Source organism: Periplaneta americana, chromosome 3, assembly GCF_040183065.1.
Source record: "Periplaneta americana isolate PAMFEO1 chromosome 3, P.americana_PAMFEO1_priV1, whole genome shotgun sequence".
NCBI lineage: Eukaryota > Metazoa > Arthropoda > Insecta > Blattodea > Blattidae > Periplaneta > Periplaneta americana.
The window spans coordinates 123981275-124008876 of NC_091119.1; the positions used below are offsets into that span (position 1 = coordinate 123981275).

General features: G+C 33.8%; 1 protein-coding gene across 5 annotated transcripts in view; it reads left to right on the forward strand.

Annotated features, from left to right (window-relative positions):
* Positions 1 to 726: 726 nt before the first annotated feature.
* PhKgamma (phosphorylase kinase gamma) overlaps positions 727 to 27602 on the forward strand; it is a 68498-nt gene continuing 41622 nt past the window's right edge. Inside the window, exons 1-6 of one of the 5 annotated variants that reach the window (XM_069821535.1) lie at positions 727 to 870; positions 1001 to 1155; positions 3409 to 3587; positions 5018 to 5138; positions 8079 to 8242; positions 9713 to 9803. In XM_069821535.1, coding sequence (XP_069677636.1) covers positions 1064 to 1155; positions 3409 to 3587; positions 5018 to 5138; positions 8079 to 8242; positions 9713 to 9803 — 647 coding nt within the window. In that variant the 5' untranslated portion in view covers positions 727 to 870; positions 1001 to 1063. Of the gene's footprint in view, positions 1156 to 3408; positions 3588 to 5017; positions 5139 to 8078; positions 8243 to 9712; positions 9804 to 18932; positions 19024 to 27602 lie in introns of all 5 variants that reach the window. The other 4 variants (XM_069821536.1, XM_069821538.1, XM_069821537.1 and 1 more) reach the window with 4 other exon arrangements.

A 27602-nucleotide genomic window follows, 5' to 3' on the forward strand; every position in this document is an offset into this window, starting at 1 on the left:
GTAAGTTACTCCATTAATTCATATTTCCATTATTATTGTTGTAAAGAGAAATGCAAATTAATATTTATTGGTTTCATAGTTAATTATCGCTATAATCTTGAATGAGTGAAGCTATTATAGTAAATTTCAGTTCGTTTTGCACAAACAAAAATTATATTAACTTATTTCTTGCAGGTATCTTCGAGTTTATAGTGGAATTTAATATACTTCATTAAAATAATAAATTAACTTTATGCATTTAATATTTCAATAATGGAAGGGAGGTGTTAATTTTTCTAAAAGAACACAACGAAAGTATAACATATTTTGTCGGCTGCTAGGAGAGAGATCTGAGATGATTAGGCGATAGTAGCGATCGTAGTGGTGGGCAACTACCCATGTTTGCATTTTTACTACATATTGAGCTTCGCGACTGTATATAGTAGACTGTGCTTATAGTATAAAAGTTTTGTAGTTACTGGCCCTCTAAATAAAAAAAAGTTTGGACGCCTCTAGTTTGGATACATTGTTGCTGCTATTACTTATGTTCACTGTATTATTACATTTTGTTTGCTAGAAAATTTAAACATTATAAATGCATAATTAGTGCTTGTAGTTGAATTAGCATCTTTACGCTGTTTTTGCGCAAGCGACGTCTGTCTGTTCGTTAAAATGAATCAGTCGGATTGTAGATGAGTTGTAATTCATCAACTCTTTTGTGGAACTGATGACTTGATTTGAATTCAGTTTCAACAGAGTTGAATTACCCATGTTGCTATGGGGGATATGATGGCGGCTGTTGCCATTTAAAGATGGCGGAATCTTGTATATTTTGATTTTGTAGATATTTTTTTCTAAATGTTTAAGTATGTTTAGTAAGGAAGGGAAAAGGTAAATATAGTCACCTAGCCGTTTATGATTGAATTTCGTTATTTTAATCGTGTGCTATAGTACGTGACAAATTACTACTGTGTACAATTAAAAAAATCCTTGAACCTGTGCCTCATCAATCCATTTTTAGTTCAAGTTCAGCTGACATCTAATGGGAATTGGTTTCCCAGTTATTATCTAAAAGCACTTAAGGATGGCAAAAGATGAAGTGGACGATCTTCTTCCTGATAAAGATGCGGCGAAAGGATTTTATGCCAAATATGAACCAAAAGAAATACTTGGAAGGTCAGTGTTTTGTTAGTGTTGACATTGATGTCTTTATCTGTAGGAGGCTACCAGTTTTTTTCTATTGTAGGTATAACAACATCTTGCCGGTGTATTTTCAGTAGTGTTGAATGTTAGTAAATTAAATAATTGTCATTAGGAATATTAAACAGACTATAGTTGACTAATATTTTGGAAAGGAGGTTAGATTATTTATAGCTAGTTACAATAGAACAAAGTTAGTTGTTGTTCAGTCAACTGTCCGAAGACAGGTTTGGACCTCATAAATGATACTTACCAAGAAGGCACCATTATGAGACAAGTAGGCCAGGAGATAATGGGTAGGGTGGCCAGTTCCTTTCCCCCTTCACTGCATACATCGCCGACTAGCTACATATTACACTAGTCATACTTCAGAGCATACAAACAATTGTTCAACAACTGTACAAAATTAGTGCAAGGCAAATTTTGACAGATGTTTGCTAAAATAATAATATAGGTAACACATTTGGAGATTATATTGACGAGTTTTAACTATGTTGATACCTAAAATGACATTTTCACAGGTACTTGTAGGCTAGTTTATTTGTAATGTTTATCACAAAGAGTACAGGGTTATGAATGTTTCTTGATAGGCGTATCGTATAATTTGTTCGGTATTTCTGTACTATTGCGTTACCACATTAAGATACAAATATATTTACATCCTTGGCTTCAAGTTGAGTCATACATTTCGTAAATAAAATGCCAACGCCAATTTCACACCGAAAATAGGATCGAAAGTTGCTGTGAAGGTGAAGACGGAGAGATGCGAGAATCTGTGACAGCTTAATTTAGGCTCTTGGTATGCTTTGCATATAAGCTACTTACAATTGCCTAAGAATGTGCCCTTTCTTCCTGTCCGCCTTCCTTTGGTAACGCTATTATAAAGATTTACCTTTTGTTATATTTTGGTCTTTATAATGTCCTTTCATCTGCATTTATTGATAGTTATTTATTCATAGTAATAATAATAATAATATCATAGCTGTTGATAGGCCTATATTTGATGATACATTTTATACCTTCACCATGGAAAATGGCATTGCAGTCTACTTTAAAACGGAGAAGTAGCTTTTGTATTTTAACACAATATATATATTGTATATTAACACTTATATTGTACTGGATGTCCCACATAAAACCGGTGCATCTCACTGCCATTCGCATGTGTCACTATAATATTAAGCCTACTTCCACAACCAACTTCCTATGTAAATATAGCATAGGCCAGACTTAACAGTTTATAACAAGTGCTGAAAGTACCCTCCACTGGCATCCAGGCATCTCTGCGTTCATACGATAATGTTCTGATTAACATGGTGTAATTCTTGAGGTGAAATGTTATTTATCTCATTTGTAATGTTTTCTTTCAATTGGTGTATCGTTCGAGGGTTGTTAGCATACACTTTGTCTTTCAAAGCTCTCCATAAATAAAAATCACAGGATGTTAAGTCCGGTGATCGCGGAGGCCACGTTTTTTTTTTTTTTTTTTTTTTTTTTTTTGCTGACAAGCCTGTTTTCAGGAAACATTTCGCTGATATGGACCATACTCTGGATGGATGTATGGTAGGTGGCACCATCTTGTTGAAAGACGTCATAATTACTCCTTTTCGTTTTCTGTTAATTGTGTATAGAAAGACTCGAAGATCTGCAGATATCTTGCACTGTTGATCGTCTCAATGAAAAAAATGGGCCAATAATGCACATTCCTGACATTGCACACCATGCGCCTATCTTCTCTGTGTGAAGAGGTTCTTGATGCATAATATGTGAGTTATCCTGCAACCAGTATCTGCAATTGTGTGAGTTAACATAACCAGACAGATAAAACCAGGCTTCATCTATCATAAAGAAGAGCATGGGGTACAGTGTAGCCAAATATGAACGCAGTGAGGCCAACAATTATTTATGAATGAAGCGCAGTAGCCAGGCACAGTGAGGCATACTGGTTTTATGTGGACACCCAGTAGTATAGGCCTACTATAAGGTGTTGATGTTTAATGGTGTTGAATGGAATAATTGTAGAAGTGCATGTTATCAGTAGGCCAACTTACTTAATTAGCAACTTGTTAAAATCACATTTGTGCTGGTACAAGAAAGATTATGAAATAGTAACACTGTTTCTCCTGATTTGCACGTAGGCCTACTGTAAACAAGGAAGAATGGCAATTATTAAATTTATGGAATCAGATTAATGTAATAAAAACTGAATAACAATTATTGTAATTTTAGGGGAATAAGTTCTACAGTGCGACGTTGTATAGAAAAAGAGACTGGAATAGAATTTGCTGCAAAAATTATAGACTTGAGTAATGACACTCATGATGGCGGAGGAGAAGGAAAAACTATGCTCGAAGCCACAATTGAAGAAGTACATATCTTGAGAATGGTTGCTGGTCATCCATATATAAGTGAGTATTTTATCATCCATATACGGTATAAACTTACATGAGTATTTTGAGATAGCCCAAATATTTAACACAACTATTTGTAAATTTTTCTGTATCGTAACTTGCTCATTCTGAAGACTTTGAAAATTGTCTGTAGTTCGAAAATTGTTAAATAGAGAAGTTCCTTTCGTCAGTTTCAGGTGATCCAGATTCGATTTCTGTTAAGAGAAATGGTGATTTATCTTATTTTTTTCTATATCTCTCATAATGTCCTAAGCTGTGCCATTGTGCTAAGGATGGTTCCACCTCATATTCATTCAAATTTGACTTGTGTTCACCATTCTGCCACTTTTTCCTACCCCACACAAATACTTACTTACAAATGGCTTTTAGAGAACCCAGAGGTTTGCCGCCCTCACGTAAGTCCACCATCAGCCCCTATACTGAAGAAGATTTATTCAGTCCCTAGCATCATATCCTACTTTCCTCAAATACGTTTTAATATTATCCTCCCCCTAGCATCATATCCTACCTTCCTCAAATACGTTTTAATATTATCCTCCCATCTGAGTCTCGGGTGTTTGGGGGGAGGGGGTTGTGTGCGTGCATGTGTGTTTTTTTTTCTTCTTTTTTTTTAACATTTTAACATTCTCGTGAAAAACAACAACTGAATAGACTACAGTGGACTATAGGCCTAGTGGACTTTATGTTGTCAGCAAACAGCTGGTTACATTAAGAAGATTGATTTTTTTAACATTGCAATTGGGTATACACCACCCTATGACAGTGATATATAATATACCATGACATTACAGTGTGTGTTGGTTTAGAACATTCCAGGGGACATACTGGTGTAAAGAGCATATCCTACCATGCGCTGCATATCTATAGAAGATTAGGCTAAAAAAGAAAAGTTAATTTAGGTGGAGAAAAATATGTTAATACATATTTTTGTTGAATTTAATAACATTAAATAAGTAAAAAAAAATTATATACACTTGGTATAATTTTAAATTACAAACTGTGAATCATATTTATTAACTTTTGATTATGTCCGTAAAATTTCAGCAACTTGCAATCTCTTACTTTGGAATGTCATAACAGGGACCTGATTCGAACTTAGAACTGTAATATATTAAAATATATTAGCTCAAACAATTACTAAGACATTGGTATATAATATATTACTCACAGGTTGTACTAGATCTGCTACAATAAAACATAAAGTTGTTGATGAAACATACGAGACAGATGAAATACGATGGATGACTTAAAGGAGAGCTGAACATAAACTGTAGATGAGGTACCTAGAACAAAGCTGAACACTGTAGCAGTGGGTCCATTTTGTCTAACTCTTTGAAGTCAAAGGGGTAGATTTAATTAAATAGCTGTGACATCTCAGTCACTTTCTATTGATACCAAATACTGACGATCATTTTATTTTGTTTCAGTTGAGCTTCATGATGTGTTTGAATCAAACACTTTCATTTTCCTTGTTTTCGAGTTATGTAAGAATGGTGAGCTGTTCGATTATTTAACGTCTGTTGTCGCACTTTCTGAAAAGAAGACAAGGCAAGTATACTCATTAAATTATAATGTGGCATCACATTGACAGTAATATGTCTATGAGCAGTTAGGATATGTGTTTAGAACATGGAACTTTAATCACTTTATGAACACTAAATAGAGTGTATTTTTTATTTAGACATGATGGGAGAAAGACAAAGAGAGTATACAGTGTGCAAAAATGTATGGATTATTACTCTTTATTCACCATAAAATGTTATACACAAAAGTTGTAGAAATTAAATCTAGTAAAATTAGGCCAGTGTTTTGGAAGGAAGAAATTGTTCAAATATATTTATACAGGACCAACGAACTGCTGCATAAAAATTTGTCATTTGTAAATAGTTCCAGTCCTTTGTTCTTGGTAAACTTTCTTTAAAGTGTAGAAATAACATTTTTAATGTAATATGACTTCATCTTCAAGCTGTGAGAGTGAAGAATAACTCATATATAGGCAAAGGAAAACAGTTAGGCCAAGAATAAATACTGATTTTCAGGAGTTCCAGTTTAAAGAAAGATTTCGTATGTCAAAAATTAAATTTAAGATATTGCTTGCTACTCAAAGCCTTATTTAGGTCCTGCAACACAATTTTACCTATAGGCCCCTAACCAAGAGAAGACTATTGGCCAGCTGGTAGATGGGAGAGCCTATGGCACTGACAAAAGGTCTCAGTGGAACTTCTTTCTTGTGGATTTTCAGCAACCCATAGAAGTCTAGGTGGTCTTGTGGAATGTGGAGTCAAGGACTTCATCAATTCTTTGCAAGTTGGCCTTCTTTAGTAAGGCTGCTGTGCGCCTATCTAGATAAGAGTTCATAGGATTGCGGCTAAGTGTCTTATATGATGGATCAGCTAGCAGTTCCAGGGCCTTCTTATCGTATGTGATGGACTCCTTGATGACTGAGACATTTCCTTTATCCGTTGGCAGTACCACAATACTTTCATCTTCCCGTAACAAGCGAAGTGCTTGGTATTCTGCCCTTGTAATGTTTGGTTTGGCTTTACCTGCCCTTTTGAGATCATGCAGATGTCCCTGTGAATCTCTTCTGCAGTGTTGGTAGCGATATTTTTTTTGACGACCTTAAAACTTTATGCAAAATACTAGGCATATTCAAGTAATATATATCTAATATAATATAAACGTAAAAATTACTAAAATCAACAATGAAAAATTTTCATTCCTCAGCTGAAAATTATTCATTTTGGTAGGAAACCTAGGAATGCCAATTATGTTTAATATGGGCTAACTGTAGGTATAGGCTTATTAATTTCATATATTCGTTGTAATGGAATTTCATAAATACTTACAGTCTTAGGAAAAAGTTTTGTCGCACAGATACTTTATAAGTTCCAGAAGGAAGACAGTGTGCATGATCAGAGGACGAGAGACCTGGTTTACAAGAGGACTAGTTGAGGTAATAAAATTAGTTTTGTTTCATTGTATGCCTGATCATGCGTACTGCCTCCTTTCTCGGACTTATAAAGTATCTGTGCAACAAAACTTTTTTCTAAGACTGATCTTCATCATTGTCTTCTTCTCTGAAGAGAAAAAGTTTTATTGATGATTGATTATGGGGACAGAATGAGAAATCAAGAAGAGGTATGTGATTTGTTTATGAAGTTTGTCTGTTTTATTGGGTTACTTTACAATGCTGTATCAACATCTAGGTTATTTAGCATCTGAATAATATGAAGGTGATAATGCCGGTGAAATGAGTCCGGGGTCCAGCACCGAAAGTTACCCAGCATTTGCTCGTATTGGGTTGAGGGAAAACCCCGGAAAAAACCTCAACCAGATAATTTGCCCCAAACGGGATTCGAACCTAAGCCACCTGGTTTCGCAGCCAGACACGCTGACCGTTACTCCACAGGTGTGGACTGTTTATGAAGTACACTGGAATAAAAACATACCACAATCAACAGTTTTGAAAACAGCGCGACAATTTAATGAAACAAGATGGCTAACATCATATAAGGAGCATTTTTTCCTCCTTACGACTTATTATTTGTGTGTCCTATTTCATTGAATTTTTTTCTCTACTGGCTTTTTTACGAAATTATAAAAATATGAACAATATTTCATATATATATAATAACTGTTCAGTTCATGTTTGCACTGTCACAGACTGTGAGTACTTCTTTTTTAATTTTCCCATTTCTCAAGCCACTTCAATCTCATTGTCTTGTCAAGTGATGTTAGATGAGAATATTCTTCGAAGATCAGAATATACTCATAATATTCGCAAAAAGGATTACTAAAATGTACGTGTACTTCTAAACATTTTAGTCTCTCGTAAAATAAATGTTGTTGTTGTTGTTTTCTAATGCCAGGCATTTGACAATAAAGTCATTTGACTTCTTGCACTCCAATATTTGAAAATGGCAAGTTTTAGCCGATTTAAGTGAACACCATATTTTAACGTTTTGGTGGCTACTTCATTCACACACAACCCCCAGAATGTCTGGAGGACCACACCTGCTGGTGGTCGACGGGTCCATTGGACCTAGCTGGGAGATCTTGTTGATCACCAGCTTTCCCTCCTTAAGCCACTGTATAATAAGCTATTATATCACTCTGAATATAACAGTGACCATTTTATAACACCATAAGAAAAGTTCAACTTATGAAAGATTTCATAAGATCTGGGAATTTAGTAGAAAAATTGTTATTATAAACATGTCTTCCATTTTCAATCTTCTCACTGTACAGTTGGAAGTTTTCGTAAATGTTGTAATTATATTCAAAGAGAAACGCTATTAAAAATAGTCAAACTTACGGAGAAATAATTGATTAAGAATTTATTATACATTCTAAAAGAAGTTATAATGTTCGAGAATATTATCTGAATTTTTTTTCCTGATAATGTTATAACGCTAATTTCACTTAATGCTGAATATCCTCTCCAGTTGAAAACAGTCTGAAAGAACAAGTGTTGTTATGTTACAGATACATAATGAGACAGCTGTTTGAAGCTCTGCAACATGTGCATGGGCAGAACATAGTACACCGAGATCTGAAGCCTGAGAATATCTTGCTGGATGACAACCTCAACATCAAGCTCACTGATTTTGGATTTGCCCGTGTCATCAAACCTGGAGAAAAGTTGTTTGGTAAGATATTCTCTCTCTCTTTTTTTTTTAAGACTTAGGTCTGCTGAAAACATTTTGTCATAAGGGTTTATTTTTTTAAATGTTCTGATCTGACGTTCATTTTACCATTCATATTATTAACATTCAGGAGTATTTTAGATGTAGTCTTCCATTGTCTATATATTCATACCAGTATTTATGCAATGGCTGTTACATTTTCTACGAGGAAAATAACAGTGATGACTACTACTATTACTGCATTATTATTATTATTATTATTATTATTATTATTATTATTATTATCATTATTATTATTATTATTATTATTATTATTATTATTATATTTTTCCCTTGCGTACTTAGAAATTAGTTCTCTTTACACTTCATTCATTCATAGTGTTCTGCCCAAGGGCAGGTCTTTCACTGCAAACCCAGTATTCTCCAATCTTTCCTATTTTCTGCCTTCCTCTTAGGCTCCGTATATGAGCCACACATCTTAATGTTGTGTGTCATCTAATATCTTCTTCTTATTCGAACTTTTCTTCCATTCACATGCTAAGCTATGAAATATTGTAGAAGATAATATTTATGTCTGAGTGTATATTGTTCGCCTTAATAACAGGAGGGAAAATTACCCTGGCTATGCAACACTGTACATCTCTGATTAGGTGCAACCATTAAGCATTTGAAGGTCGTATGCAGGAGATTGCTTTGTAGTCTAGAGTACAGTATATTAATATGTCACTCACATCTGGACATCCAAAAGTTACCCAGCATTTGCTTGTATTGGGTTGAGAGAAAGCCCTGGAAAAAAACCTCAACCAGGTAACTTGCCCTGACTGGGATTCGAACCCAGGCCACTTAGTTTCGTGGTCAGATGCGCTGTTACTCCACAGGTGTGAACAACATGCATTTAAAATCACATAAAATTTATGTGTTAGCATAACAGCATGATGAGGAATGACACACGTTTATATCTGCTTTCCCTTTATAATTTGCATACACTTTATTTAGAGCAGTTTGATGCAAAATTTCATTTCTGTTTCAGTATGCAACAAACTTCTCTATCTCTCTTTCTCTCACTATCAAACAGATAAAATTAGACACTACTTTAACATTCCGGCAAAAGATTTTGAAAAAAATATATTCATATTTTGCCGGTAATTTAACTCATAAATACAGACTACAATCACTCTCTTTAGAATACCTTAAGAGAAAAAAATTGTATATAGATATAAGTAAACAGCATCAGTCAATTTTCAAGTATCCAGGTTAAAATTGTTTTATATAGACACATGGGTGACATGTCGAAAATTACTTCTCTGCAATCATAAAGCTGAATACATATATTCCTGTCTAGAATTTAGATCTAGATTCCTTAGGATCACAGTACTTTCTCAAATGTCATTAGTTAGTGTCTTTGTCACATTATTGAGACTTCCATGGATACTCAGTTGCACCACATCAGCATCATGTTGTTCATCATTGCAGACTTGTGTGGCACCCCAGGGTATCTAGCCCCTGAGGTGCTGAAGAGCAACATGTTTGAAGATGCAGAAGGCTACTCGAAGGAGGTGGATATGTAAGTGATTGTGAGTTTTGTTTCAGCAGGTGTGTGCTCTGCAATTTTATTTTTCTCCTTCATCTAGTCTTTGTCTGCTGTCCTTGCATGTACCTGTAATTCATGCAGTGTCTCCTAATAATCTGATGTTTACAGTAGTGCATATTCTTTGTAGAATAGAGAATCATATATTTGTTTTTTCACTTTAAGTATACAGTGTCAAAATAGCAGCTTTTATTTGGTTTAAGCATTTCATGGTGATTGAAATGTGAAGGAATCTTTGTGAATTTATGTAATGTCATTTGGGAAGATATTGTTTCCATTGTTGTTAAAATTCTTATTGATTTCATCTTAAGAAAGAGAAGAAAGAAATAAGTATGTTAGGTGTAATCAGGAGTTGCTCATATCCAATTTCTGGCAAATGTATCTGTGCTGCATGAGTGTTACTATAATTTTCTAATTAATTTATTTATTTCTCTCTTGCTACACTTCACTTTACATAATAATTTCCGACGTACTCATTAAACTGTCAACAATGGATTCCCGACTTCTGCTATTTTAATAGGTGACTTAAATGGTAAGAAAATTTACAGAGGTGTAATGTTACTGACGAATATACAGGATTAACCATAAGTAGTGTCATTAATTTTAGGATATTATTCTTTAAGATATTTCAAATAAAAGAGTTCCTTAAAATTTTACTTGTTTTTCCTTCCTTTTTTGAGATAAAAATTGTTTTATACGAAACATTACGTAGCGTATTTTGGGAAAGCCATTGATTTAATTCCCAACATGCTCAGTCAGTTTAAGAGAGCAGTGTATTATGATAATAAATGATTGAAAGAATTTTAGCTTTGTCCTTTAAATGTGAAGAAATTTGATCCAAACAAACTAACTTTTCGTCCTGCAAAGGAATTTTACAATGTTACATTTGTTCGAATCAAATTTCTTCACATTTGAAGGACAAAACTAAAATTCTTCCAATCATTTATTATCATAATACTGCTGTCTTAAATTGACTGAGTATATTGAGAATTCCAATTAATTCAATGATTTTTCCAAAACACGTTATGTGATTTTTAATGTAAAACAGTTTTTATCTCGAAAGGAAGCAAAAACGAGCAAAATTGTATTAAACTTGTTTGTTTGAAATATCTCAAAGAGTGACCCCATGAAATTAATGACATTACTTACAGTTCACTCTGTACAGTATAAAGTATCTGTTTTTATTCTTCATTCTAGCAAAGATTATGACCATTTTCCTTCCAAATTCCACTAAGAGTTGCTATACAGTCGAATTTTGATACAATTTTCGGGGGACTAGGAAAATTATATTGTTCTATCAGGGTTATTGTTTATTGAGAGGTTATGAAATTTTACCTTAATTTATTTTCTGAAGGAGAATATGGTAGAAATAAATATAAAACAACAATAGGTTTTCAGCAACAAACATGTTTCTTATTTTATTACTTCGAGCACAATTATGTTCTGATGGATACTAGGAACATTAAACCACTTTAAGGCAGCAATGCCAACTTCTTGGTGCTGCAGTTTTTAAATGTTTATGTTCAGTATTAATTTTGCCACTTGCCGAGACTATTTTCTAATTTTCTTGCATTTTTTATGAATATTGTGAGTGTTGTGATTTCTCAAATCTGTATTATTTAACCACTTCAGTCTGATTTAGTTCCTTATCTAAATCACTAAATGAGGTAATTTAGTCTCTGTGCTGATTTGTTTTCGTGTTAACACCTGCCATCATTAACAAGTAATATCAAATGAGAAAGGTGCCAGGCAGTCAGGAACCATAAAGACGAATCCTGTTAAGAGTCACGTGTCTTTGAAGGAGGTAGAGTTGTATTATAAAACATCCCTTGTATAGAATGTCAAGATCAGTCAGAAGTATGAGAGAGGATAGACGAAATAATAGAAGACATTTTAAGCAGATGATACCAAGTGAAATGTGAAATATTGAACATGAAAGGCAAATAAATTAAAAAAAATATATTCATTCATTCATAGTGTTCTGTCCAAGAGCACGTCTTTTACTGTAAACCCAGCATTTCCTATTTTCTGCCTTCCTCTTTGTCTCTTCATAAAAATATATAGTTTTTTTTTTTTATTATTCCATCAGGGTTTCGCGAAAATTTGACCATCATTGTAATGATGGTTAAAACATATTTAAAATGTAGAAAATATGTTGGGACCAATAAAATGTATCGTTGCAACTGGGTTTATCATTATACCAGTTTCATTGTAGAGGTGTGATATGAGCACGTCTTGCTAGGAACAAAGCACAGAAACTGCAAATACTGTTACCCCTGGTACACCATGAGAGGTTTATGTAAGTATGCGTGGCATCAGGATGATGACGACAGCATTGATGTTAATGGAGAAATGGTTGGTGGAATCCTGGCAATAGGAATGGGAATTCGCCGTGAAAATCTGTCACAAATTTCCTTTTTGTGAACCACAAATTCCCCTTAAATTCGTCGGGGATTGAATCCACGTCTCCAAACATGGGAAGCTGAAAGTCACCACTTCAGTTATTCAGCTAACAGTGGCCACAATGTTAGTGATAACTTAAAAATGAGTTGTACTCAGTGATCAAGAGGTTGTCATTTTACTTTTGGATAGGATATCATAGCTATGAAACATAGGATGATGGACAAGGGTCATGGTAGTCTTCAGAAAATAATTAAAGTAAGGATTAACATGTCCTAGATTTCTTTTTCTACCTTTAAAATCTGGCCAGTATTAGGTAGTTTCCTTAAATTTGCCTATGTCTCTAAATTTGACATTGTTAAAACTGTGTACTATCATCTCTTTCTGACATGGCCATACCATTGTAGTGACTTCCTTTCCATCTAGTCTAAAGTCAGTACTTTCATACCAAATATTTATTATACATAACAGTAATAAAACCCATGGTTACCTATGCCATTTCCATATAGTGGCCAAAAATAAAATAAATTACAGTTAATTTGCAAAAATTCCAGCAACTTTTTGTTTGAATATTACTGCTGCAGTGAGCACCTTACCAATAGCAGTTATGTAGGCTATGCTTCCTTCATTTACATCTCAAAGAATAAACAGAATTCTCAATGTCAAACCAAAAAGAAGACTTAACTGGTCATCAGAAAATAAAGTAGGACAAGAGACTAATTTATTTCTGATCATAAGGATGATCGCATGTCAGTTTAACCACCTGCCGAAATGGTCTTCCTAGACCACCTACCTAACATAGACCGATGGCAAACCTCCTTTGAATGGAGTACAAAATTAGTTCGTAAATAGCTCAGAAATTAAGGGATGGACCGAAATAGGCATATGTGGCCTTAACTTTAGCCTATCTGAATCCTTATGAACCTGTCCAAAGCTTTTCCAAGTAAAAACTCACTGTTGCTATATACTTTTGCACTCGACGTATCCTACTTATAAAGGTGTAAAGGACTCTTAAGGTAGCTGTTCTGTCAAGTAGTCTTAAAAGCTCTGAGTGCTTGGACTTCTAAGTCACTAGAGTAGATTGTTATGAATGCTTTTATCACATAGCCAAAAATAGTGTTCACCCTTATTTGCCTTATTTGTGGTATATCCAGAATCATTTTGTGCCTATTCCAAGAGTCACAGGTTCTTGCCCGCTTTGAAGATGGTGGTTGCCATCCTCACTTTCCTGTCCAAAGTTAGTGACCTAGGTATCATAGAAATCTGTGGTATCATCTTAATAATATGGGTCAACTGATAGAGATTTATATTGTTTGCTTGTTTATGCTCTGACACATCAGAGACATCTCTGGCATTGCAAGGTTGTTGCACAGCTGAAGATGTAGCATTTTGGAAAGGCATTCTGTCTACACACTTCCTTCAGGAAAGATTTATGTAAAAACTTATAAACTATTGCCGCAGTTTAGAGGAACAATATACTTTAATGACCCCCTGGATGATGACGACGACGACGACGATGATGATGATAAAAGTTGATTTTCCTTTTATACTCTCGTGAATTTCTCATTCTTGACTTATTCAATCCTCTGTACCTTTGAACTTTAATATAACCCGTCAACTTTATATCAAAGTTTCTCTTTATAAGAGTCCACTATAAGTTATAGTCATACCATTTATTTTTTATTTTTAGGCATATCATAGATTCACAGGTCACTTTTTAAAATCCTGAGATCACTTTGCGCCTTATTAACTTGTTCATTGTCTTTCTCATACTTTTCAGAAATACGTATACTTAAATTTATCAACTGCTTTTACTGTCTGAGCCTCCATCTTATTTTTCTTCTTATACTACTAAATATGAAGTTTTCTGAAAGTTTGTAAGAGTGGAGTGCTCATCTGCCTGGCATGTTTTGAGAAACTTTCTCTTTTGCAATTAGATTCTGAACGAAACTAATCTGTCATTTCTCACCAATATAAAAAAATTCATATATAGTTATTAATTTCCGCCTATCTTATCGTATGGGATAATGAATTCCTCCTCACATCATAAATAGGAAGTGAAAAAGAAAAAACAGTTCTCACAGCCATGATAAACTTTAAAGACTCCCAGTTAAGAGTGACTAGTGATATGTAACTGTTGTGAAGAAGAAAATTAATTCCAAAGGAGGAAGTATAATCTTTCAGAAACTTATTTTTTTCATCAGTTACACAGATTCATTTGCCAGACAGTACTTACTTAACAAGAGTCATTACTTACAATCAACATTTGCCTTGCTAAAGATATAACCAGAAAGAAAATCTGAAATTTACATTATTTTTCTCTGTCATCCATTTAATTTCATATAACAGGTGTGCAGAATATGTAACAGAAAAATGGTTGTCATTACTGAATTAGTAAGACAACTGTTAATCTAAGAAGTTGTTTGCTAACTTAACGTAATATTGCAACTAATTACCAGATTTAAATTTCCAATTGTGACATTTAAAGAACTTTCGTTAAATTTATTTTAAGTATAGAAGAAAAATAACACATTTAATTTTGTTTTTTATTGTGCATATAAAACTACGTACTTACTTATTTATTTCTAGACTTCATGGTCCTCTGAGAACCTTAATCTCCTTTATGATAGATGTCCATTCTCTTCTGTTCTCTGCCTTTTTCTCCAGCTCTTCACTTTCATTCCTCTCATGTCATTTTCATTTTTTTTCAGGCATCTGACCTTGCTTGTCCCTTTTTCCATTTTCATTCTAATTTACTATTAAAAATTCTTTTCAGCAACTTTTCTTTATCCATTATTATAACATGCCCAATCAATTCTAGCTTTTTCTTTTAATATCTGTTACCAAATCCATCTCTTTGTACAGTTGTCGTAATTTTGTGTTTGATCTGACTTTGCATATTCCATTCGTTATCACTAGTCTATGTCTCTTCCTCAGTATTTTTATTTCACAGTTGTTTAATCTTAACATATCTGTTTGTTTCCTTGTCCATGCTTCTGTTCAGTACATTACTACTATATATCTTCATATATAAAGCACATGTGAATGTAAGTCACACCCCCAAAATCGAAGTTAAAAAAAAAAGTACGTCGCAAAATTATTTTAGTATATCAAGTTTTATATTCTGTCTTCTTTGTGCACAACTGTCATGTTCATTCTAGCTAGTATTTCAAAGAATTGTTATTGCTGTGGTGGGCTATTTTTTGTGATTTATACTGGCGCATATTATGTACTGGTAATACTTCTGTAATAAACTTATTTCTTCAATTGTTGCAAATAGGTTATGAAATGTGAAGTAAAAATTATTAGGGAATTATTATATGCACATTTGCGAATATATACAGAAAAAGGTGCACTTTTATATTCAGAAATATAGTGTGTATTTCACAGTGGTTTTATATATCTTAATGTTTACTGTTTTGCTTACAGCTCTAGATTTAAATGTGTGTTTTAATCCATAGAAGCACCTATTTACTGCAATAATCCTTGCATTTACTTCTTCTATTTCATTTTTGAAAGTTATCAATGATCCTTATATTTTTTTTTTCTCTTGTATGGAGAAGGGACCTGAAGGCTTGCACTGCAGCCTGAGGCTTATTGTGCTTACCACTCCTATTCTGTGAATGATTTGGTAGCTGAATGGCCAGGAATTGAAACAAAAATTTTACAAATTTCATTCCTCTACTATTAGAATTATTATTTCATTCAATTATTAGGGTACACTGCAGGTTGTAGAAATATTAATGATTTTAGTTCTTTTCTATCATAGGTATTCCTTCTGCACTTCTTCACTTGCTGTAGTATTTTTGCTTTTGCTTAATTTTAAGTAGTTAGATATGAATTAACTATGCAAAATGATACACATACTTTCTCAAATTTGTAGCACAAACCAATAAGCAGGGTATTTTCATTGCACAGCACAAAATATTTATATATATTCTTGGTTATTTAAAAAACTGAAATACTTGATAAATTTTTGTAATACTGTATAGTGGTGCAATATTTCTGTCTTTTCCTCTCCATTGCAACAAAATTCAATAAATGTAAATATTAATTATTGCTCAAATAGTTTTAAATATTGATGTATTCTATGGGCAACATTTCAAATAAGTAATACAAAACATACATCTACAAGGTGAACATGAAGTCTTTCTGTGATTATAAATATTTATTACTGAAAAACTACTCTGGATGCAGGGGCGCAGTTTTCAGCAAATGATATCTCAGTTTACCAACTTTTTAAGTATACACTTCAAAATGCACTCTGTTTGTTGCCCAGAGAATAATTGATATGCGATTTCATGCCATGTTTCTCTCCATCTTGCTTTTTCGACCTGCAAAACCGAATATTGTATCTGTTGACTTTTTTGGAGATGTGAACGATTACATCACTCATCAGCAAATCAAACTAACTTAGGGTAGTCACTGTGCTGTTCAGTTCATTCCACAGTTCACAGCAAATGCAGCACTTTAGGGATGATCATCTGGCAACAAAGCTGAATGATTTGCACTTTGTATGCATCGAACTGCAGCTGTCTGTGCAACATTTTTCATACCTCCGGAAAAATCAACAGATACAATGTTCGGTTTGGGGGGTCGGAAAAGTGATATGTTGGCGAGAAACGTGGCATGACATTGGGTATTGATTAGACATTCTCTGGGCAACAAACGGAGCGCATGTTGAAATGTATGCATGAAGACTTTGTAAGTTAAAGTATCTTTTGCTGAAAACCGCGTCCCTGTATCTAGCATAATTTTTTAGTAATAAATGTTCATAATCAGGGAAAGACTTCACATGTATTTCTGAGACTTGCTTTCAGTAAAGTATAGAAATGAGAATATGTTAGAAAACCTAACATTTAAGAATACAGTACATAGAAATGTCGGGGACAGGGATTCACTAACATGTAGCTTCACGTGACAATCTCTTTTCTTCTTTTTCCCTTTCTTAGTAGTACACAAAAAAGCTGATAATTGAAGGATAACGTAAACACCTGTCAGGAAGGTTGAAGTAAGCTAAGCATTAGCTGCTGCCCAAACCATGCAGATAAGGAGAGACAAACTCGTGAGAGTAGTCAAATCTGCATCTTAGTGGTTGGTCATAAAACAAGAATACTATACAATTTTGGAAACTTATTTATTAATATAACATAGTACATAAATTTTAATCTGGCAAAGCACCATGAGTTCATGGATGCAAAAGAGCAATAATGGGGGAAATATGCTGCTGGTCAGCTGACAGACATACCGAGAATGTTTACTGGAACTCGCTGTATGTAACATTCCGAAATGCTGTCTGCTAGTAAAATGCTGGTTCCATATTTGAGAATTTCATGTTTCGACCCTCATTCTCAGCTGCCTTGACTTGAAATTATTATAGTTTTTATTCAGTTTATGACTTTTTCCAAGATACGTCTAAAGTATATAATTATCATTACCGCCATCACTACTATTATTGTCATTATGACAAATAATGAATACAGTTGTCATTTTCTTAATGAAAATATGGACACTAGTAACTTTTGAATGAGATCATCAAACGTTGGTTTGTGGTGTAAGAGTGTAAATACTGTGTTAATAATTGTTGTACAATTTAACCAAGAAAAAATAATGACCCCATAGTTTTTAAGAGATACTACAATATTATGGATTTCAGTTCTTAAAATAAGTTATACTTCTGCAGATTATCATTTGAATACTAAAGTAATAATAGTAAAATGATACTGTTGTACTGTAGAAGTGGAATATATGCTTGGAACTGCCCAAAATTGGGAATTATGACAACTGTATTGGTAAATAGCCTGCGCAGTTGAAAATGACAATTAAAACAAAGTAAATAAGTTACTACATATTGAATATACAGTGTGATTCTTACGGTTGTTCACGTAGTTTCCTGATGCCAGCTCCCAGCAATTGATAGTGTAAGAGCTGAGACTATACCTAGCACTTGCACTGAGAGGAGAATTCCGTCTATACAGTGTGCATGCACAGAACAAAAAATAGCTATAAATAATCGACATTCTTATTTTTCTGCTTAGAAAGCAGCAAAAAAAAAAAAAAAAACTAAAATTTAGCCTTTAAAAAGTGACTAAAGTGCAAAGGTTAAGTCCTATAAATGCTTCTGCCAGAATTTGTAATTGCAATGTAGTTTCTTCAGTCAATAATAGTGAATAGTGTTGTTTTCTGATGAGCCTTTCGAGCATTTGCTGTAATGTGGTAAGTCAGATAATTTTTTCTTTAAATTCAATATGTTACCAATAGTTATTCTTAAATTCAATATATTACTAATAGTTATTCTTATGCTCCGTGCATGCATATTGTAGAAGTCTTTTTCTTTTCTCCATGTGAGTGCATGGTATATTCTCAGCTCTTACAATATTGCTTGCCAGGAGTCATTTTTTCTAGTAAGGGACACTTGTCATGTGTATATAGTTTCCATCAGAGTGATCGAGATTCTATTCCCGCCAAATTTCGTGACATGTTGTACAAATCAGCTGTGAAGTAGGTTTATTCTGAGTGGACTACTTGTTTCCTTTGCCATTCTCACTCCTTCACCGCTCCATGATATCTCACCAAGTCAGATCAACATAAGAATACATAGAATTGTACGAATGTATGTGTTGGAATGTGTGTTGAAGTTGTCACAGTGTCAGGCATGTGCTTATGCGTGTGTGTATGTATGTGCATGTGAATGTTTGCTTGTAGAGGTGTGTGGCACACCCGGCTACATGGCTCCTGAGCTCTTTGCGTCCGCCATGTATGAAGGCACGGAAGGCTACAGCTACGAGGTTGACATGTAAGTATTACTGTAACTAAAGAACAACTATTCATAGTCAATTGCTTAATCCATTGTCGTGTAGTATTAAATTCTATTGAAGGTTGAATATAATATATGCGCCACTGTATACAAATTTTTCTCCTTTTATCATTGCCACACCACATTTACTTTTTAATGCACTATATATGGAATGTTCACTACATTAACGCATTTACTATTGCACAAAAAAGAAACTTAAGAAACAAAATGTAAAAATTATGAACAGTGGTTTCAACAAGTCTTCTCTTCCCACCATGATGTGGTTTCCCGGTTCTTCCACTATATGGCTCCTGACTTGGCACCAAGGAAGAACAGCAACATCTCAAAATAAAATGATACTAAACTATGACCTACGTTAGAGATTAGTGATTTTACATTCGAGATTAGTGAGTAGGGTAGGTTAGGTTAGGTTAGTTTAGGTGAACAGAATTATTCACTTATAATAATCCTTCCGAACACACATTGCACTAAAAGCATAGCCTTTGCACTTCTCCACAGTTGGTGACACTGAAATCTCTTCTTATATTACGTCACATTAAGGAAATATGGTGGTCTTCTTCCTCCTCCCATGTCAAGGGTGGGCACATGCTCTCCTAGTGATCATATTTCATCTCCAGTACTCCATACAATAAATGCTAGCAATTTTCCAGGTATTTTAGAAATGTTTTATAATTGCGCATACATATTCAACCTTTAACTAAATTCTTAACCCTTTGAGCTACAGTATAATTTTGAAAACTTCAGTGTTTCTTTCACAGTCATAATTAAGTAATTTCCTAATTTTATTGCCAAACCTTGGCCTACCGGTAAATCATTGAACTGACAATTTCTTATCAAAGCAATCACTGTTTAATTCTTGGCAGATCCTATGAGAGTTTTTTATGTGTAGACCAATTATTCATTTTCCATTTTTGCTCCATTACCTCCATGTCGTACATTCTCAATATATATTCTTTATTTTAGAATGTTCCTAAAATATTATCTCATCTTACTATCATTCTATTGCCTCATTAATGTTGCAGTATAAAAACATTAATGATAACCTCCTTCACATACTGTATACAAGTCCACGGTCAGTAACTGTCAGTATGTCTGACCATGAAATGAGCGGATCCAGGTTCAAATCCTGGTTGGGACAAGTTACCTAGTTGAGATTTTTTCCAGGGTTTTTCCCCAACCCATTAAGAGCAAATGCTGGGTAACTTTCAATGCTGGACTCTGGACTCATTTCACTGGCATTATCACCGTCATTTCACTCTGACGCTAGATAATCGCAGGTGATAAATCATCGTAACATAAACCGACTAAAAGAAAAGTTACTGTATATACAGAGCTCGGATCTGTGAATAATTTTGACCTTTCAACATAGGATATAAAACTGCAGATATTTGGAGTGTGGAGAGAAAAAATAGCTGATGAGATAATATTGAAATCATTGTAGCTGAAAGGATTAAGATCCCTTTGTCTATATATCTGTTACTAAGGTAGTAAATGTGTGCTGTCATCTTGACTGTAAAATGTTTCTTCAGTAGAAATGGACAGTAAATTTTTTTGTAATCCTATGTCTCTAAGCTCTAAAATTTTGGATCATAGCTATGTAATTTAAGTTTTTGTGCTCGTTTTATAGTAACTCTGTATTTGTGTATATTATTTAGACACAATTGAAAATATATCTTACAGACATACACAAGACTGTGATGGCAGTTGAATAATTTTGTTGAACACTATACTAGGAATCTCGAGTGAGCTTATTAAAGCAGTCTGACTCTTCCTCATCATTACAAGTCTTTTCCAAAATATATTTCAGGATTTATAATATTGTATATTCTCACTTGAGAATCCATTAATATGTATCAGTGGCATAATTTTCATCTCAGTGATTAGCAGACATGTGTCGAATGTGATATATTATCTTCAAAGTTGCGGTAACTTGATCTGTTATGGCAGTTCTAATAAATAGTTGCGAAATAATTGTGTTCAAAGACAAGAACTAGAGAAATGAGCGGTACATATTGGAGCCACTGACGAATGCAGTTTAAGATACTGAATCTCGTTTCATTTGAAATTATGGTGACAATTTCGAAGATAAATTATTGCACATAGGTACAGCAGGCAATTTTTTTTAATGTATCCCTTGAGTTTACAATCATATAACGAGAGCATTTAAACAATTTTGACTTATATTTAAATATTTTTAAATCGTATTTTGAGACTTCATATGTACATAAATCGACATTAGACATAGTCGTTTAGAACAAGCATGAAACATTGTATTACTCTGTTTAAGAATAACCAAAATTTTTTTAAAGTGTAATTCACTAATGTTATTGGTTCGTGACCATCCTGAAGTTACAACGGCCACGGTTGAAGATATAAGTTGGACTTCTTTTAGCAGAGATAAAGCCAGTTTTTGGCTGTATTTTTTAAATCTATACGAGAAAGTATGTGCATTATTTTTTAATTGATCATATATATTTATAGTGATATCTGATTTCTTTGCCTCTGTTTATGGCCTCATAAAATACTGCTTTTAGCTAAAGAGTCTTTCTTTATCCAGACAGATACTATTTTGCTATAGCTTACTTCTTCTTCTTCTTCGTCTTCATCATCATCATCATCATCATCATCATCATCTGGTCAAGCCTTGGACCTAGTGATCCATTGCGGCCTCTTTGGTTCCCTGCCCTATAGCTTACTTCAAAATATTACATGAGAGTTGTGATGGTGAAATTGTAAATTTTGGATTTTTGATGGAAATTATTTTTCACACATTTGTTTGTATCTGTATTTTTGGAACTTAAATAATTGAAACACTTTCGTTCTAATTGTATCTTGTTGAATGTACGGCAAAGCTACTGTAAAAGTGATCCCTAAAAATTCACATGATACATGAAATTCACAAGTTCTTTTTTTTTTTTAAATAATAGCATAGAAAAAAAAGTGTCTAACGTACATTGATCTTATATTTTAAAAATAATATTTAAAGCATAGTTTATGACAGTGCTTTCGACATAATTTATTATGTAAATCCATATTAAATATAGATTGTATTGAAAAGTTTAAAACATTGAATTTGTAAGAAACAAAAGTTGCATGGAGTTTCTTAGAAGGCAGCTCTTGACATACTGGCCACAATATAAAGAATTCTTATACTGTGTACTGGCTTGAGGCATAACCTACATGATATTTGAGCATACATTTGTGTTACGGTTGTATAGTTTATTTAATACGTTCATTAGAGTAAATTAGTATATGGTAGCTATTTCCTGATTTTCTGGGGTCTTTTTTAGTATAAGTCAGATGTATAAAGGTCCACATTTAACATCTTTACTGCAGTCAGTTCTAACAGATATTTGCGACACCTGATTATTGATCAAAAGAGATAAGGAGAAATTAAGAGTATTTAAAAGAAGATATTATGGAAAATTTTCGGACAGTATACAATCCTGTTTTTGATGAATGAAGAATTAGAAGAAGAAGCCACTTATGATACTGTAGTTAAAATAAAAATAATAGGCCTTAAATGACGCATTGGACATGTTATAAGATCTAAATACTGAAGAATGACAAAGTTCTGCAAGAAATGCCTTTAATAATAATAATAATAATAATAATAATAATAATAATAATAATAATAATAATAATGGTTTGAAAAAAGCACTCATCTGCTTGTCTTTGAGTCCGAGATCTAATGCCGAAAGTTACCCAGCAATTCTGCTTCAATTGGTTGAGAAACAAAACCCCAACCAGGTAACTTGTCTCAACCAGGATTTGAACCTGGACCCGCTCGTTTCATGGTCCCTGCTGTTACTCCACAGCTGTGAATGTTGGATACTTGAGTTACTTACACGTGACTCACATGAAGCTTGCCATACAGACTTCCTTTGGAAACTTGTGAAAGTCTTCAACATCACTTCCTTACTTCTTTCGTCTGCTTCTATTCTCTTTCTGCTATATTGTTCCTTCTTCACATCATACATAGCTCATTCCTTCTCAAACTTGTTGCATAATCTCGGAATTGTTACATGTGGTGGTAGCGCTGTATTGAATTCTGTCCTCCATCGTCTCTGCACCTCAATCATGTTCTCACATTTGCAACAACGCTTTAAAATACACTTACGTTGCTCAAAAGAAAACTTTTTCACTTTGGCTTTTAGTCTAACTAATGCCTACCTTCCAATGGGCTGCAACTGAACTAAAACAGCATAATGGCTATGTGTACTTGTGCACACAGTCATTACTGCTTCAAATACAAACAGTCTAATCAGGTTGTCTTTAATTCTCTATTATTAACGTTCAAAGAGTGTAAGTATTATTTTGGGACACTCTGTATTCAGCATTATATGAATTAACATTAGATGACTCAAGGGTATGAAGGTTTGCATGTGAAGTGATTGAGAGATAAATTTCACTCAAGGGTCAGACACACAGTCCATGTCCGTTTTGGAGAGTATCTACTTTAGGGAGAAGGTCTAGTATGGTGTTTTCTATATCTTGGGTTAGGAAATTTGTTGGGTTTGTTACTAAAGGTTTCCATTTTATAGGATGTTCCATTCATAAGAGAGGTTTCACTATGCGAGAGGGTTAGATATACTATATATAAATAAAGCCAACTTAACACATGGGCACAGTGGGCAGTTGCCCTGGGGACCTACGAATACAGGATTCCCATGCTAATCTATGCACGGACAACAATTTAACACTATTTTCCAATCACCCACCTCAACATTCAAATCTTCTGCCAATTTGGTAGAAGGGGAAAAATTACGACTTGTAGCAGAGAGTTGGCATGTCTGACTTCTGAAGACCATTGATTTCAAGTCAATTGTAAAGGCATTCTCTGTAAAGAAATTTCGCGAATGTTTGTGTTGAACACGTGATCAGTAATAAAAAATTCATTGTAATTTTATAATGTGCGCCTGTATTATCTTAGTCAGTGGCATTTAGATGTTCAAATTTTTGTTTTTTAAGTTCAAGGCTCATGTTGTATTGTCCAAACTTCGAATGTTAATCTTCGCTGTATATCGTGTTTTTTTTTTAATGTCAAAACAATGATTTCGTTCGAGGTACTAATAAACACATTTTTACTCCTATGAGTGGTTGTGTAACCTACTGTGTAGGCAGGGCCCAGTGTACTGTTTTGCCCAGGGGCCTATAATGCTGTTAAGCCACTGGCATAGCTGAGGTGGCAGCGTGTTTATCTGCTGTGCTCCGGCATAAGTTACATTCCCACTTGAGCTGATCACCTTGTTGGGTGAATTCCCAGCCTCCTCGGCCTCTTCTCACCAAATACCATCTCGCTATTGCTAACTAATATAGTGGTTGATACAGCATTGTTAGATATCAGAGTAAATATATATTTTAATATCCAAAGATTGAAGGTTCAGGCATTATAAGTCTTAAAAATAGGCAGGCAAAAAAGGCTTTATGAACAACTAAAATAAGCAAAAAAGACAACAAAAAACATAGTATTAGGTTATATATTTTATTATTTATTTGATTAATTGATCCGCTTTTGTTGACATTATGGTGGATGTTTTGTAATTTTTAAGTTTAAAAATGTTTCTACCTGCACTTGACAACAATTTTTTTATTAAATTGTGTTGGCTTATCGGTTATACATTACAGCCATTTTTTTTCTGCCATGTTCTGTCTCCTGTCAGATAACAGTTTTCATGCGGCAAAATGACCTCTCAACATCCATAGAGGTTATGGGGGCAAATCGAAAGCACAGCAGAATGGAAGAGTCCATTTCGACTTCAATAGAACTGTGCCCCTGTGGAATTTTTAATTTTTTTTTGTAATATTAATCATAATTTTAAGAAAACACTCTCATAAACTTATTCCTTACCAATAAACTGTTTTCCTCTGGAACACTTCCTAACCGTTAGACTGCATCTTCCATAATTTTCACTGACTTCCACAGAGGCTGTTCTCTTTTTTTTTTTAAGTAGAGTGATCACTTCTGGTAGGAAACCCAACTCAGCTGCAATGAAAGTTACATCGTTTTTCACCTCCATAGATTCCAGAAACTTCTTAACTACTGTGATCAATGATGCTTTATCCTCCAGAGCACTGACCACCTTACTTACACTCGTAAAATTTGAAGTGTAGTAAACTACTGCTGAAATCCATGTTCTCCATCTTGTTATGGTAGGCTTTGGAGGCAGAGCTACACCTGGAGCAACATCTGTAAATGTCTGAATTCGTGTCGGGGATTTCAGAAAGATTTCCTTAATACTAGAAACCAATTTGTCGACATCTGGAAACAAGCATCGTAATTCTTCTGTCACCCTGTGGAATCTGTGGGCTATGCAGGTCACATGAAGCACATTTGGAAATAACACCTTTAAAGTCTTTCCAGCCTTTTTCATATATGTTGCAGCATCAGGAACCAACAGTAATACATTTTTGGATTAATACTTCTTCTGGCCACATTAATTTTAATGAATTGGTGAATAATTGTGAGATAGTTGTACTGTTAACCCTTTCCAGACATTCTGTTGTAAGCAGAAATGGTTTCACATCTTCTGTAGAAGGATCTAATGGACTAACAATGATATTGACAATACAGCGACTTCGAGAATCAGGCGATTCATTGATTTAGATCCAGGTCTTCTTATGTTTAATTTTGTTTTCAATAACTTTCATTAAGGAATCGTAACATTCATTTAAGTAACTTTTTCGCAAAGTTGACTCACTAGGCACAGATTCATTGGTATACTTCTCCAAAACCTGTCATAATACAGGATTTTTGAGCTTCCAGAAAGGGATTCTGCCATCCACAAAAACTTTACATAATTCAAATCCAAATTGTGATTGTCGACTTGATGTCACAGTTGCCATAGGTAGTAGAGAAATCTTCTATTTCTTAGTAGCCTTTGAAGTGCATTTTTATGTTTAGCTGTTGCAATGAGTTGAGATATTTCTTTTCATTGTTCACTGCCTGCTCGCATATTTTGCATAGAATAATTTAGTCATCAGTTAAAACATGTCGGATCGAAATGTATTTACATAATTTTGTAGTTTACTGCGTAAAGGCACACTGAATTTAGGCCTGATACTAGTAACTATTTTATGCACCAACAAGAAGTTGATTTCTAACTGCCGCACTCATTGCTACTTTCAAAGAAAGTATGAACTTATCAGAAGGCAAACACAAGCAATAATTTAAACCTTTACTTTTATACAATGCGAAACTCATTGTCACTTTCAAAGGTGATATGAACTGACTGGAAAGCTTCGATATTATCATTGTTACAGTTACAGAAATAAATTAAATGTACAGGCAGACAGTTTTAAATTTAAACAGTAAATAAATAATTAAATTAAAGCAATAAAAGGCATTTGTTGTGAAAATAAGGTATTTATATTAAAAAGACAGAAAAAAGCACATTAAAACTGCCATTATTTCAATCACAAAGATGTAATTCATCCAGATTCACTTTTAAATTTAACACAAATGTAACACATTTAAAAAAGCATTCTGCCATAGTTCCGATCATTGGTAATACTAATAACTAGTGTTTGTGAGATTTAATCGATTAATCGATCAATTTCTGTTGTAAGATTAATCGTTAAAAATATTTAATCAAATAATCGAGTCGATTAAAATGAATCAGTTGTAGTTAATATTAATTATTATTTTGTTGATACAAACTCATACTAAAAATTCCGACAATATTCCTCTCTCGGAAATTGCTTACTTAAAAGCACAATTACTGTTATTTTCTAACTGTAAACCAGGTAGAGAAAATCTTTGCACAAACACTTCAGAAAAAGATGAAGATATGAGGACAGTGACCTAGTTTACCTCTATTGAAAGTTGAAACACAATGCGAAACCCTTATTAAGTTTTATGGTTTTACAAGAAAACTTCCACCTTGTTGTCAGCTCATCTTCCTAGCATATGAAATATATACTTTTCTAGGATTCGTCCCCCTCATTTCGTATAAAATAGCCATGTCTACACTGTGTACAAGTGAGAGCGTAACTATCTTCTTCTTTTTCTAAAATCTGGCAATTCAGATTACAATAGGGGCCAGTCTCCTGTTTCGACCGCTGTACTTGCAGTTTCTGTACTCAGTTTGTATATGATGGTTGTGTGTTTAGTTTGATAAAAAAAAAATCAGTTTTCTGTGGTCCGTGAAAAGTGTAAACTCCATTATGTCATATGAGAATTTGAGGGGTAAACTCGGTGAAACGTTTGGATTTAAATTGAACGATCATGGAGAAGTGCTCGACAGAAAAAAAGTTTTTTTTTTGTGTTTAGTGATGCAGGAAACATTGTTCCTAAACGTAGAGTGGCACTTAATTCGGAGCATGTGAATGCACTCACATGTTTAAAATCATGGATGAAGCAGTATTAACTAGGCGAGTCTTCATACTTTTGTTATTTATGTATTTATCAAAAATTCCCAGAGAAATTGACACAATAAATTATAAGCCTCATAATAAATATGTTAGTAAGTAATTAAAATAGTTGTTTTGTAATATAACGGTACAATATATACAGATATACAACATTTAATGCTTATGCTTAACATCAATCACAAGGT